Source organism: Equus quagga, chromosome 5 (assembly GCF_021613505.1).
Source record: "Equus quagga isolate Etosha38 chromosome 5, UCLA_HA_Equagga_1.0, whole genome shotgun sequence".
NCBI classification, from domain to species: domain Eukaryota; kingdom Metazoa; phylum Chordata; class Mammalia; order Perissodactyla; family Equidae; genus Equus; species Equus quagga.
The window spans coordinates 36,654,812-36,668,845 of record NC_060271.1 but is presented as its reverse complement, the minus strand read 5'-3'; the positions used below and the strand labels follow the sequence as shown (position 1 = coordinate 36,668,845).

General features: G+C 60.5%; 1 protein-coding gene across 1 annotated transcript in view; it reads left to right on the top strand.

The window, feature by feature from the left end:
• The window catches only part of CROCC (ciliary rootlet coiled-coil, rootletin), a 45,913-nt gene that overhangs the window by 16,591 nt on the left and 15,288 nt on the right, over positions 1 to 14,034 (top strand). Inside the window, exons 10-25 of the mRNA XM_046661773.1 lie at positions 335 to 571; positions 1,022 to 1,118; positions 1,308 to 1,388; positions 1,777 to 1,860; positions 2,295 to 2,528; positions 3,235 to 3,434; positions 5,266 to 5,448; positions 6,364 to 6,508; positions 7,220 to 7,366; positions 7,794 to 8,024; positions 8,789 to 8,982; positions 9,254 to 9,381; positions 10,497 to 10,666; positions 12,167 to 12,346; positions 13,123 to 13,257; positions 13,608 to 13,751. Of these exons, the coding sequence (XP_046517729.1) occupies positions 335 to 571; positions 1,022 to 1,118; positions 1,308 to 1,388; positions 1,777 to 1,860; positions 2,295 to 2,528; positions 3,235 to 3,434; positions 5,266 to 5,448; positions 6,364 to 6,508; positions 7,220 to 7,366; positions 7,794 to 8,024; positions 8,789 to 8,982; positions 9,254 to 9,381; positions 10,497 to 10,666; positions 12,167 to 12,346; positions 13,123 to 13,257; positions 13,608 to 13,751 (2,590 nt within the window). The remainder of the gene's footprint in view (positions 1 to 334; positions 572 to 1,021; positions 1,119 to 1,307; positions 1,389 to 1,776; positions 1,861 to 2,294; positions 2,529 to 3,234; positions 3,435 to 5,265; positions 5,449 to 6,363; positions 6,509 to 7,219; positions 7,367 to 7,793; positions 8,025 to 8,788; positions 8,983 to 9,253; positions 9,382 to 10,496; positions 10,667 to 12,166; positions 12,347 to 13,122; positions 13,258 to 13,607; positions 13,752 to 14,034) is intronic.

Sequence of the window (14,034 nt, the reverse complement as noted above, 5' to 3'; positions counted from 1 at the left end):
GCAATGCTGCAGCGCATTGCCTCATACACAGGGCACTTACCTTGCATTGGGGCATATCTGTAGGATAAATTCGAGGGGTACCGGTGGTGGGTTGAAGGGCCTATCCATTTACAATTGTCTGAGCTCATCCTCACAGCCCTCCGTCGTGGTGACACCTGCTTACCCTCTCGCCAGCAGTGTAGCGGACTGCGTTTCCCCACAGCCTCACTGACACTGGCGTTATGTGACTTTTTTTCCCCAATCTGATAGTGACAAATGGCATCCCACTGTAGTTTGAATTTACACTTGGGAGCCCAGGCCCCATCCCATCCCCATCCCGGGTTCTCTCCCCCAGGGACCTGCTGCAGCTGGGAGGGGAGCTGGCCCGGACCTCACGAGCCGTCCAGGAGGCAGGCCTGGGGCTGAGTGCAGGCCTGCGGCTGGCCGAGAGCCGGGCTGAGGCGGCCCTGGAGAAGCAGGCGCTGCTGCAGGCCCAGCTGGAGGAGCAGCTGCGGGACAAGGTGCTCCAGGAGAAGGAGCTGGCCCAGCTGCAGGTGCAGAGCAGCCTGGACAAGGCTGACCTCAGTGCCAGGTGGGTGCTGGGCAGACACCATGCGAGGCAGTCTTCCCTGCAGGCTGGGCACCCGGAGATGCACGGATGGGCCCTTCCCCTGCGCGAGGCCACCCACTCTTCCCAGGCACCCCGTTTGGCAGAGGGGGAGAGTGAGGTTCAGAGGGCTCTTGCCCAGGGCACGTCATGAGCAGTTCACCCTCTGATGCCAGACTTTGGCTCCTCGTTCCTGCGACCTGGACACGTCGCAGAGTGCATTCCCATGAGATAAAGTGGGGGGCAGCCTCATTCTCATTTTACAGCTGAGAAGTCCAAGGCCCAGGGAGGAGAAGTGACTCGCTCAAAGTCACACAGGTGAATCCTAGGGTTCCTGCCTCAGGCCTGGGGAAGCATGAAGGACACAGAGCTGGGGGGTTCGAGGAGAAGCCAGGGTGAGTCTCCTACTCACTTCTCTTGCTCCCCCACCTCCAGGGTGAAGGAGCTGGCCTTGACAGTGGAGCGCCTTCAGAACCAGAATCTGGAGAAGGATCGGGTCAACAAGGCCCTCACCGAGAAGCTGGAGGCCCTGGTGAGAGGCAGCTGCCCCTGAGATGTGGCAGGGCGGGATCCATGGACACAGGCCGAGGGCTGGGCTTCTGAGACCACCCCTGAGCATCCCGCTCAGACTCAGTTTCACCCATCGTTAATTGAGCACCTAGTGTGTGTCAGGCTTAGTGGTAAACACAGTCACCTCCTTTATCCCATTCCATCCTCTCAGCAGCCCTGTAGCGTGATCCCCATTATACAGATGAGGAAACCGAGGCCCAAGGGGAAATGCTTGTGCAGTGTCTCAGAACCAGTAAGCTGGGGGATCAGGACTTGAACTCATGCTGTGCCCTGCTAGCCCAAGGCTCTTTCTCTTGGAACTCAGCTGCCTCCCCACCACAGGGACACTCCTTAAGTGTACCACCTGGGTCAGTCACCCTTCTCTGTGGGGTCTGGCCTGGGTTCTATGTCTACCTCTTCTCCAATAGGCTGTGTGACCTGGGGCAGGATGCTGCACTTCTCTGGGCCTAGTCTGTTCAGTGAGGGCACTGGGGCTGCTGTGGGGTCTACCAAGTGGTAGCCTATGGGCACGGCCTTAGAGGCCACGGTATCGTGGGTGGACCAGGGAGGGAGAAGAAGGTTGGGTTTCAGACTAGGGCAGAGGCCCTGACCCCCTTTCTGTCTCCGTAACATCACTCCAGGAGTCCCTGCGGCTCCAGGAGCAGGCAGCCCTGGAGACAGAGGATGGAGAGGGGCTGCAGCAGACCCTGAGGGACCTGGCACAGGTGTGCGGCTGGAGGGAGCAGGAGAGGGCTGGAGGGGGGAACCCTGGGGAGGGCAGGGCCAGGCATCCGGGGCCACCACGCCCTCTGGTGGCCGTGAGCTGAACTGCAAGTGGGTGGGGGACCTGGAGACCCAGGCTGCCTGGCGCCCGCTGTCGGGGGAGCCCCCGGTCTGAGGAGAGGCGGGGGACTTTCTGGGCCCATCTGTGAGGAATACTGAACAACGTCTTCTCAATGAATGGGAGGCCTCATCTGGCGGGCTGAAGACTGTGAGCTAGTGGAGGTGGAATCAGGAAGACTTCTTGTAGGAAGAGGGCTTAGAATGTGCTGCAGAGTTTGAGATGAAGCTGGACACGTGGCCCCGCGGCCTCGCCTGGGCTTCTCTGCCCAACTAACCCCGCGGCTGCCCTCCTTCGGCCTCCCTACCCCACCCTCAGGCCGTCCTGTCGGACATGGAGAGCGGCGTCCAGCTAAGCGGCTCCGAGCACACGGCGGACGCGTCGGACGGCAGCCTGCGGGGGCTCTCGGGCCCCCGGACCCCGTCCCCGCCGCGGCGCTCCTCGCCCGGCCGCGGCCGTTCCCCCCGCCGAGGCCCGTCCCCCGCCTGCTCGGACTCCTCCACGCTCGCCCTCATCCACTCCGCCCTGCACAAGCGCCAGCTGCAGGTCCAGGTAGCTGGGGCCTGAGCATCCCGGGGGCGGGGCCGGGGCCCTGGGGGTGGGGCTTGGGCAGCCCGGGGGTGGGGCCAGGGCCCTGGGGGTGGAGCTTCGGCAGCCTGGGGGCGGGGCCAGTGTCTCGGGGGTGGGGCCAGGCCCTGGGGGAGGGGCTTAGGCAGCCCAGGGGCGGGGCCAGGGCCCTGAGAGAGCAACTGAATCAGGACCCTGGGAGGCGGTGAGCTCTGGGGCAGAATCTGAGCTCAGAGTGGGAGGGGCTTGGGCAACTGGGGGCGGGGCCTGGGGAGGGAGGGGCCTGGCGCTGAGCCAGAGTCCTGGTAGAGAAAGGAAGATGAGGTTCCAGGACAGATGGAGCTAGGACCCTGGGAAAAGGCCTGGGAGGAGGAGTCAGCCTGGGATGAGAGGAGCCTGGGGTAGAGTCAGAACCCGGGAGAGGAAGGAGCGGGCTTGGTGGTTTGTCTGGCATCCTGGGGGCTTCGGTCCCAGTTGCTGGGGACCCCAGGGAGATGGAGACTCAGAGCTGTGGCAGAGGGCCCGGGAGGGTGGTGAGGGGCACAGCGACGGGAAGTGAAACCTAGTCTGGGGGCTTAGCCCCAGGCCCAGGCCACAGAGTAGGCTGGTGTACGTACCTGGAACTAGCAGAGAGGAGGCGGGCACTGGGAGCCTCCTAGGTTCCCCAGACCCAGTGATTCCCACGCCGCAGGACATGCGGGGGCGCTATGAGGCCAGCCAGGACCTCCTGGGCACCCTGCGGAAGCAGCTTAGTGACAGCGAGAGCGAGCGCCGCGCTCTAGAGGACCAGCTGCAGCGTCTGCGGGACAAGGCCGACGGGGCCACCCAGGCCCATGAGGACGCCCAGCGCGAGGCCCAGCGCCTGCGGAGCAACGTCGACCTCCTGAGCAGGTGCCCAGGGGGTCGGAGGTGGGGCCTCTGTAGAATCAACCTGCGCCTAACGCTAGCCCCAGCCTGCAGACATGTGGATTTGAACTAATGTGGTGGCAACCAGCCGTGGGTGGCTGTTAAATTTAAGTTGATTAAAAATTTTTAAAAGTAGAAATTCAGTCTTTCAGTTGCACTAGCCACATTTCAAGTGCTCAGTAGCCACATATGGCTACAGAACATTTCTGTCTCAAAGAGTTTGTTTTTGTTTTTTTTCTTGTTGATCTGGATGGATTTTTTTTTTTTTTTTGAGGAAGATTAGCCCTGAGTTAACTGTCAATCCTCCTCTTTTTGCTGAGGAAGACTGGCCCTGAGCTAACATCCATGCCCATCTTCCTCTATACGTGGGACGCCTACCACAGGATAGTGTTTGCCAAGCGGTGCCATGTCCACACCCGGGATCCGAGCTGGCGAACCCCAGGCCACCGAGAAGTGGAACATGCGAACTTAACCGCTGCGCCACTGGGCTGCCCCATGGATGGATTTTTTTATTCCTTGGCTTTTTAAAAAATTTTTATTATTTTATTGCGGTCATACTGGTTTATAACATTGTGTAATTTCAGGTGTACATTATTATATATCCGTTTCTCTATAGACTGCATCGTGCTCACCACCAATGGTCTATTTTTTGTCTGTCACCTTACATATGTGTCCCTTTGGTAACCACTCATCTGTTCTGTTTGTCCATGTGTTTGTTTATCTTCTACAAGTGGGTGAAATCATACAGTGCTTATCTTTCTCTGTCTGGCTTATTTCACTTAACATAATACCCTCAAGATCCATCCATCTTGTTGCAAATGGCGTGATTTCGTTTTTTCTATGGCTGAGTAGTATTCCATTGTATATATATACCACATCTTCTTTATCCATTCATCAGTCGATGGGCACTTGGGTTCCTTCCATGTCTTCGCTATCATGAATAATGCTGCAGTGAACATAGCAGACTCGCCCAGCGATGTGGCTGGGGATGGAAGTGGAAGTCAGGTCCATCTCATAGCCAAACCAATGCTTCCTGTGCCCTGGAAGGAGGGGGCTCTTTACATAGTTGTGTTCGCAGTGGACACCTCATTTTCCATTCTGCTGGTTTTCCTTAACGTGATGTTGCATGTTTTTCCCAGCTACCGCCAACCTTCATGTCTAGTGTGCTTATGGGCTTCCACTCCGAGTGGAGAGGTGGGGCGTTGGAGGATATGACAGTGGTCAGCCCCGAGCCTGAGCTAGAAACCCCAGTGTCTCCGAAGGAGGCCTTCAGGACCCACCCCCTCCGTTGCTCGTGATTACCGGGGTTGGAGGAAATGGCAACGCTCTGCGGATCTTCAGAGCTCCCAGTTGCTGCTCCTCCCTCCCCTGCCCGTGCAGCAGGAAGCTGTGGGACCTGGGCAGACCCAGCTCTGTGGGGCCTCCCGGAATTGAGGGGCAGGGGTGCTGTAGGGGCACTTCCTGTCATATGGACTAGTGGAGCTGGCAGCAGAGTTACCCGTGTGTCCCAGGAGCCTGGCGTGGCCTCTTCAACCTGGTGGGGTGGTGGGCGATATGCCAGGGGCTCCATCTGTTCCACTGGGCCTCCTAGTCGGCGGAGTGAGGGAGAAGGAAAGCCGGGTTCCCTCTGCTGGGAAGGGTCAGCTCCTGGGAGACGTGGATGAAATGAGTTGGCCATGGCAGGATCAGGGAAGGCTTCCTGGAGGCGGGGGCCTTAGAGGATGACGGACGTGGCTCCTGGCTAGGGCGGCGGCACCGTCTGCCCCAGGGAGAGCAGCCGCAGCAGCCCTCCGCTCCCCCTGTCCGCGTGCTGCAGGGAGAAGGACAGCCTGGCCCACAGCCTGCAGGCGGCCCAGCAGCAGGCGGAGGAGCTGCGGCAGGAGCGGGAGAAGCTGCAGGCGACCCAGGAGGAGCTGCGGCGCCAGCGGGACCGGCTGGAGGAAGAGTGGGAGGACGCCGCGCAGGATGGCGCGCGGACGCGCAGGGAGCTCGAGCGCAGGCGAGTGGCTTCTGGCCTCCCTGCCCGGGAGCTCGAATGGGCCTTGGGGCTCCCGACAGCATCCCTGGGGTTAGGGAGCAGCTCCTGTGTCCTGGCTCCCTGCCGTCTTGAAGGGTCCTCACAGCACCCCTCTGATGTAGGGTCTTCTAACCAGCCCCATTTGGGGAAACTGAGGCTCAGGGATGTATAGTCACTTATCTAGGATTGGAGAATTGGTGGGAGGTAGAATGTGGATGATGATGACAACCATAACTAAAGTGACAGTAGTAAGTAATATTAATATTTTTTAAAAATTTAAAGATATGGTAATATTAATGTTAATATTACTAATATTAACGCTAATGTTACTAGCCCACCAGACGCCATTTTAAGCACCGGGATTCTCTTATTTAACCCTCATGATAACTCTGATGTAGGAGCTGTTGTTACCCCCATTTTATGGAAGGTGAAACTGAGACACAGAGAGGTCATGTAACTTGCCCAAGGTCACACAGCTAGTTAGTAGAAGAGCCAGGATTTGTGCCCATGCGTTCTGCCTTCAGAGTTAACCTCTTGACCCTTGCACTGTTTACTTCTCTGAGATATAGGTAACAGTGACGTTAGTACACTGTGGTAGCAGGTGTTACACTCATTTCAGAAGGCCCTCGGGGAGATGTGTCAGTCACTCTTTAAGCACTTCCTGTTCAATAGGTCATGTATCCTTATAATAACTTCACAAGGCAGGTGTTACTCCATTTTGCAGATGTGAAAACTGAGGCCCAGAGCCAAAAGCTGGTGGGCTTGGCTGCCCTTGTGGGTGAGACTCTTGTCCCCAGGGCTCCTGCCTCGGGCCTGGTCCCCGGCCCGCTCCAGCTTGTCTGGCTGCGGGAGACTCAGGGAGTGACCTGGGGCGCCTGCCCACCCTCTGTCCCACAGCCATCGACAGCTAGAGCAGCTGGAAGGGAAGCGCTCAGGGCTGGCGAAGGAGCTGGTGGAGGTGAGGGAGGCGCTGGGCTGTGCCACGTTGCAGCGGGACGTGCTGCAGGCGGAGAAGGCCGAGGTGGCCGAGGCGCTGACCAAGGTGGGTCCCTGTCTGCCACACGACCACCCGCTTTCCTCCACCCTCAGCCCCGGGCCTTCTCACACTGGCTGCAGACTGACCCCTATTTCTGTCTGACCCCTGACTCTGGTCATAGACTGAGCCCTTCCTTTCGGACACAGGCTGACCTTTGACCCGGGCCACAGAATGACCTCTATTAGTGGTCATTTCCCTGCTTTTCCAAATGCTCCTGGGCCAGTGCCTGCAGCTCAGGTCACCCAGTCCCATCTCTGGACACAGGTCCTGGAGTCTCTGAGAGTTGGGGCCACAGTCCCTGGTGGGTGCCTGCCCCCCTCCCTGTAGTCTGGGCCCTGAGTAGCCTGCCCCTAAACCCCGCTCTGGGGACCCCGTGGCCCTGCCCCACAGCGTGAGCCCAGTTTGTTCTTGCACAGCTGAGGGGGTGGCTTCTTCTAAGCAGCTTCGTGGGCAGCAGGCCGTCTGCACCATCGCTTTCTGTCTCGTGTGTGTCTTCTTTGGTCCCCTCCCCATCTCTGAGGGCCCTGTCTGTCCGTGCCTCTCCTCGTTTCTCCCCCACCCCTCCCTCCTGCTCTCTCCATCTCTCTGCCTTTCTCCCCATCTCTCCTGTCTCTCTGTGTCTCTGCACATCTTTTCCTGTCTCTCCCCGTCTCTCCCCTTCCCTCTGCATCTCTCCCTGCCTGACCGTCTCTGGACACCTTGGTCCCGACCCTGCAGGCCGAGGCTGGCCGCGTGGAGCTGGAGCTCTCAATGACCAAGCTGAGGGCCGAGGAGGCCTCCCTGCGGGACTCCTTGTCCAAGCTGAGCGCCCTCAACGAGAGCCTCGCCCAGGACAAGCTGGGTCTGAACCGCCTCGTCGCCCAGGTATGCCGGGTGCCAGTGGGCGCACCTGTCTCGGCCTTGTCCTCCCCATTCAGAGAGACCCCACCGAGGCGTCCCCGGCCCAGCCTCGGCCCACACCCCCCTGCACCCTGCCTCGCCGCATATCTCCCTGTACATCTCTGTCCCGGCACCTGTCTGTCTTGGTCCCCTCTCTTTCTGTCTCTGACTCTGTCTGTCTGTCTTCTCTCTTATGGTCTGAGAGAAAAGTGGCTCTTGGGGCCCTCCTCTCTACTCCCCCCTCCCCAATGTCCACAGGCCCAAGGGCACTGCCCTTTCCCCCAGGGAGGCTCCCCCGGCTGGCTGTGATACGTGGGTGGGTGGAGGCGGCATACTTGGGCCCGGGTGGCACCCCGTTCCCCGGGTGCAGGCGCTCAGCTGATCTGCTCGTTTGCCTCCGCTGGCCCCACAGCTGGAAGAGGAGAAGGCGGCCCTGCTGGGCCGGCAGCGGCAGGTGGAGCAGGAGGCCGCCCTGGCCCGGGAGGAGCAGGAGCGGCTGGAGCAGCTGCGGCTGGAGCAGGAGGTGGAGCGGCAGGGCCTGGAGGGCTCCCTGCGGGCGGCAGAGCAGGCCCGGGAGAGCCTGGAGCACCAGCTCCCCACGCTCCGCCAGGAGCGCAGCCGGCTGCAGGAGCAGCTGGCCCAGGTGGGTGTCTCGGGGGGGAGGGGAGCCGTGGGGAAGGGGTTCCAGGCCCCCAACCTCCCATCCTGTCCTGGGGTAAGTCACAGGCTCGGGAGCCCGATTCTGGGTTTAATCCAGCCCTACCTCTACTGGCTGGGCCTTGGGCAAGCTCCCCATCCTCCCCGTGCCTCAGTCACCCCATCTGTGACATGGGGCTCGTAGTTCTGATCACCAGGGTTGTTCTAAAGAGTGCCCCGTGTGAGCGCTTGACGGGCAACTCAGCCCTCAGTAAAGGTGGATGATGTGACGGTAGGCAGAGAACTTTAGAGTCGGGCTCTTAGACTTGGTGGGATGTCATAGCTGGAAGGGACCTTAGGGTTTTAGGGATCCAGGGACCTTCATCGGTGTCTGTCCTCGAGGACCCAGTTCCTGGGAAGGGCCTCTAGGAGATGGGCCATGGGGCACAGGGAACAGGGCTCCAGGTTCCTATGAGGCCTGCAGAGCAGCTTGCCTTTGGTCTTGTTTTATGTATTCAGCTTCTCTGGACATTTTAGGGTACAGAAAGGGTCCTGAAACTGCCCGAACTGAGTGAGGACCCTCATTTTTGCACGCTTGTGCATTGCAGGCTCAGAGAAGGCTATGATTTGCCCAAGTGCACACCAGCATGTCAGGGCAGAGCCTGGGCTTGAACCCGGGTCTCCTGCCTGCCAGGCTGCGGCTGGGTCAGGCTGGGTTGGGGTGCTGCATGATGAGCAGGCTGGGGCTCACGGGGCCTGGGTGGGGGCCAGCTCTCCCGGCAGCTGAACGGGAGGGAGCAGGAGCTGGAGCAGGCACGGCGGGAGATGCAACGGCAGGTGGAGGCGCTGGAGCGGGCAGCCCGGGAGAAGGAGGCGCTGGCCAAGGAGCGGGCCGGCCTGGCAGTGCAGCTGGCGGCAGCTGAGCGAGAAGGGCGGACCCTGTCGGAGGAGGCCACACGCCTGCGGTAAGGCCATGGGGTCTGCCAAGCCCACCCTGGGGGGTCTGCGTGGGCCACACAGTGACCAGCCACGCCCTGGCATCAGCCCGCGGGGTAGTTACTTAGGAGCCAGGCTTGCCAACATGCCCTAGCTATGGCTCGGGCTACCCCGGGCAGCGGGGGCCTGGCTGGGCAGGTAGGCTGGCACCTGCCCCACAGCTGGCCACGCCCTGGGATCAGCAGTTTCCTGGGCCCGGGCGGCCGAGTCCTGAGGCCTCGGGGACTGTGTGTGCCTCAGCGTGGAGAAAGAGGCCCTGGAGAGCGGTCTGTTCGAGGTGCAGCGGCAGCTGGCCCAGCTCGAGGCCCGCCGGGAGCAGCTGGAAGCAGACGGGCAGGCCCTGCTGCTGGCCAAGGAGACCCTGACTGGTATGGGGGCCAGGGCTGGGCGGAGGGAACACCAGGCTCGAGCCCAGGCTGTAAGCCGTGGAGTTCTGGGCTCTTAGGGAAGTTGGGAGCACTGGCTTTGGACGTTCCAGTCCTGGCTGCTGCCACTTAGATCTGGGCTTTCTTGAGCAAGCCGCTTCTCCCGTCTCTGGGCCGCAGCCTCCTCATCTGACAGTCGAGGTGATAGTGCCCGCCCTCTAAGGTTGTCACCAGGATGAGGTGAGACAGGCATGTGGCGGCCGCGGCACAGTGCCTGGCTTGGCCAACGGTGGCTGCTGTTTATCGTCATCAGGGCCTTCGAGAGTTGTGATTTCTGTAGAGCATCGACTGCTTTTCCGATGACTCTCTTGGCCCCGCCATCCCAGCCCCGTTTCCCTCCACGTTCCCCACTCAGTCTCTGAACTCGGCTTCTTCTCACTCATCAAACATTTACTAAGCAGCTACGTGGGCCGTGAAAGTTAACTTTCCTGTCCACGTCCACCTGAGCCGGGCAGAACCAGGAAGGGAAATGCTGACCGAGTCTCTGGTGGGCTTCCGACCCGGAGATGGTTTGCAGGTTGTCCACGGTGGGGTACACACTCCCCATGGTCACCTCCGTTAGTGCTGACAGTCAACAGTCCACCAAGTATGTTTAAGGCCATCAGTCGTTAAAGGAGATGTCCTATGGAATGCTGTGCAGCTCTGGGAAATTACCTGTCTCCTCTGAGCTTCCAATTCCTCATCTGTGAATTGGGGAGGAGATGTGGTACCTAGGCGTGTTATGACGCTGTGGTGAGATTAGATCCGTCAAGTGCTCAGCCAGGTGCCTGACCCACAGTAAGCACAATAAGGAGGGCCGTCCTCCTCAGTCCTTTCATCCCTTTGATGCCGTTCCAGGTAGGTAGGGAGGAGGACAGGGCCAGTTAGGCCCCTTCGGCAGGTGGGGAAAGTGAGGCCCAGAGAGGGCGAGAAGCTTCTCCAAAGGAACCCAGCCCAGATGCCAGGCTTGCCCTCTGGCCTCTGGGATTTTGCCCACAGGGCTCACCTGGCCTGCGTCTGCTGGCCCACACGGAGGTGCTGACCCAAGCCTGTCCCTTCCTCCCATCCCTCCTGTGCAGGGGAGCTGGCGGGCCTGCGGCTGCAGATGACCACTGCAGAGGAGAAAGTGGCTCTGGACAAGGAGCTGATGGCCCAGAAGCTGGTGCAGGCTGAGCGGGAAGCCCAGACCTCTCTGCGGGAGCAGCGGGCAGCCCATGAGGAGGACTTGCAGCGACTCCAGCGAGAGAAGGTTCGGGCAGCGGGGTCCCTGGGTCAGGGCGGGCAGGGCTCTGAACTGTTTCCTCTGTGACCTCAGGCGAGTCATCCTTCTCACTCTGCCTCAGCCTCCAGATCTATGAAATGGAGCTTCATCTCTGTCCCAGAGGCCCTGGGGGACGCTGGCAGGGTCCATCGGGGATGCCTTATCAAACATGCAGATTCCCAGGTCCCAAATCTACTCTGGCCCTGGTGATCCTGATGCAGGGGGTCCACAGCCACGTTTGGGAAGTGCTGACCTAATGTAGAGTAGGAAAGCACTTTCATTTGCTGAGAAGTGCTGTTTGCATATGAAAGATCATTCTGGAACCTGAGCACATAGAAAGGTGATGACAGGCCAGGTCACTAGAAGAGAGAACAGAGCTGTCTAAAGACACCGGCTCTGGAGTTATATTGGCTGGATTTGGACCTGATCGTGGCCACATACTAGTTATGTTACCTAAGGTCTCTGTGCCTTCATCTCCCATCCGTAACAATGGGGACGATGCTAGTGTAGGATAGTGTGAGGATGAGATGAAATAATCTGTACAACGGGCTTAGCATAGTGACTGGCACTTCGTAAATGCTCCATAAATGCTGGTGGTTATTATTATTATGGTACCGAAATGCTCCCCAGAGGGACTTCGGGACCCATCTTGGACCCGGCTGCCTCCGACAGAGGTTCAGGCTGCACGACTCCAGGGGGCGCCATTCACCCTGTACCCTTCTTGGATTTGGGTAGATAGTATCCCACTTCTCCAGCAGGTGGCGGCAAAGCATTTGAAGACGGGGCGCCTGGGTCTGTTTTCACCAGGGCGCTGGGGCCAGGCACCCCTGTGGACCCCGAGTGGGCTCTCTGCCTGTGGGTTCTACCCACCCCCTGACCCCTTCATTCCTCACAGCCGGCCCAACTCCCCGCTATGCCCACCCCGGGCCCCCTTCCACAGCTTCTGAACAGCCCCCTAGTCTAAAATTCAGGTTGCTCCTCGTCACCCTGGCTTGAGGCTCTCTGTTGCCCCCACTGTCTTCAGAGTCGGGCCCATTCCTCTCGACAGCCCATAAGGCCTGGTCTGGCCTGGCTACCGCGTGGCTCTGGCCCCATCCCTCGCCATGTCCCCCTCATGGTCCAGGCTCCAGTGACCTTAAAGATTGCGCTTTCCCTGTCTGTCGTGTTTCCTCTTTCCTCCAGGTCTGCTCTGGGGCTGTGCTCTGGGCCTGGGGCTCTTTTGCTTTTCTTTACCTGGCTCACTGCTCATCTCTGTCCAGGAAACACTCTCTGACCCCAGGCCAGGTTCTGCTGCTGCTCCTTGGGGCTCGCAGAGCCCTAGCATGTCCCGGTCACAGCCCTTATCACCGACCTCACCTTGTAGTTTACCTGGTTACCTGCCCTGTCTCTCAAGGTCTGGGGTGCAGGTGGCCCTTGCTGCCCTGAGGTTGGCGAGGGCCTGCCCGGGCCCAGCCTCGGGGCTCACACGTGCCTGGGCCTGGCCCCCAGGAGGCGGCGTGGCGGGAGCTGGAGGTAGAGCGGGCCCAGCTGCAGAGTCAGCTGCAGCAGGAGCGGGAAGAGCTGCTGGCCCGGCTGGAGGCCGAGAAGGAAGAGCTGAGCGAGGAGATCGCGGCCCTGCAGCAGGAGCGGGACGAGGGCCTCCTCCTGGCCGAGAGTGAGAAGCAGCAGGTGTGTGAGCCGTGGCGAGGCCTCCGCCGCTGTCCCGGGGGCCCCTGTTCTGGGGCCAGTCCCCCCTCAGCCACCCAGCAGCAAGGAGCCGGGAGTCCCTGCCTGGGCTTCAGTTTCCTCCCCTGCAGGATGGGGGAACCCGAGGGGTGTTTGTGAAGCGTCGCTGAGACGCTGTTCAGTGAGCCGTGCCTGCCATGGTGGGACCGGGCTGAGCGGCCACCACAGGTGTGACACCACGAGCATTGGTTCCAGGAAAGCTGACCCTCATTCTCCCATCCCTCCTCCCCCAGGCTGGGCACGGCAGCCCCACGCCTGTCTTCTGAGCAGCCCCCGCGCTGCCCACGTGTGTCAGCTGACCCACCTCCAAAAGAACTAACTCCTGACTTTCCCATAATGTAGTGGAGACAGGGCAGCCTGCGCCCATCGCTTCTCCTTGCCCGCTGTGTCACCCTGGGCGAGTCCCTTTACCTCTTTGAGGCTCAGTGTCGTCATCTGTAAGATGGGAGTAGCGAGGGGTCCTGCTTCAGGACTGCTGCAGCAGGTCGGGGAGATCGCTAAGTTGTGTTCTGGTCCAGAGGCGCTGTGACTGCTGTGGTGCCCTGTTCTGAGGCCACAGAGGGGTGAGGCCGCACCTCTGCCCCCGGTCCACCTGTGGTGACCCAGTCGAGGCACCAAGCCCCCATGGACGTGTTTCCCAGGACAGGGTAGGGGAAGGCCTGAGCATGCCCCCAAGACCAACCGAGCCCCCAAGCCCTTTGCTCCCTGCCTCTGCCCAGGCCCTGTCCCTGAAGGAGTCCGAGAAGACAGCGCTGTCAGAGAAGTTGATGGGTACCCAGCACAGCCTGGCCGCTGTCTCCCTGGAGATGGAGCGGCAGAAGCGAGATGCTCAGAGCCGGCAGGAGCAGGACCGGGTAGGACAGGCCGGGCAAGTGGGCCTCTGTCTGAGCCGGGAGGCACAAGCCTGCCTGGAGGAGCCCTCGTCTGAGGGGGAGGCATGGCTCTGCCCTGGAGAAGCCTCCAAGCTGGGGGGGGGGTCCCCATTTGAGGGAGGGGGGACAGCTCTGCCCCGGTGCATCCTCTAGTCTAAGGGAGACCGGCCACTTGGTCAGCACTCATTAGGCCTCGAGGGATCAGCCGAGGGTCTGGCAGGCCAGCCTGGGTGGCTGGGTTTGGGGCTGAAAGTGGGCAGTTCAGCTAGCCCAGTTGGGAGTGGCAGGGGGAGGGGGTACCGCAGGACCCTCTGAGGAGCCCTGTGTCCTAGAGCACTGTGAACGCCCTGACATCCGAGCTGCGGGACCTGCGGGCCCAGCTGGAGGAGGCCACTGCGGCCCATGCCCAGGAGGTGAAGAGGCTGCGAGAGCAGGCCCGCGACGTGGGCCGGCAGCGGGACTCCTGCCTGCGCGAGGTGAGCGTCCGCCCCGACCCTCTCCCTAGCGCGCACCCTGAGTGCCTCGAAGAGGGTCAGATTTCTCCCTGCATTTGAGGATAAATGAATGGCCAAGTTGGAAAGGAGGCAGCAAGCATTTATTAAGTAGCTATTGTGTACATGTGGGACTCGGGGTGCTCAAGGAGGAGCTAGAGGGGTCCCTGCCCTCTTGATGTCATTCCAAGGACAATCCTGATTGATGGTCATTTCAGACCAAAATCCTGCCAATTCCAGCACGTGTTGCCCCAAATCCTAACTCCCA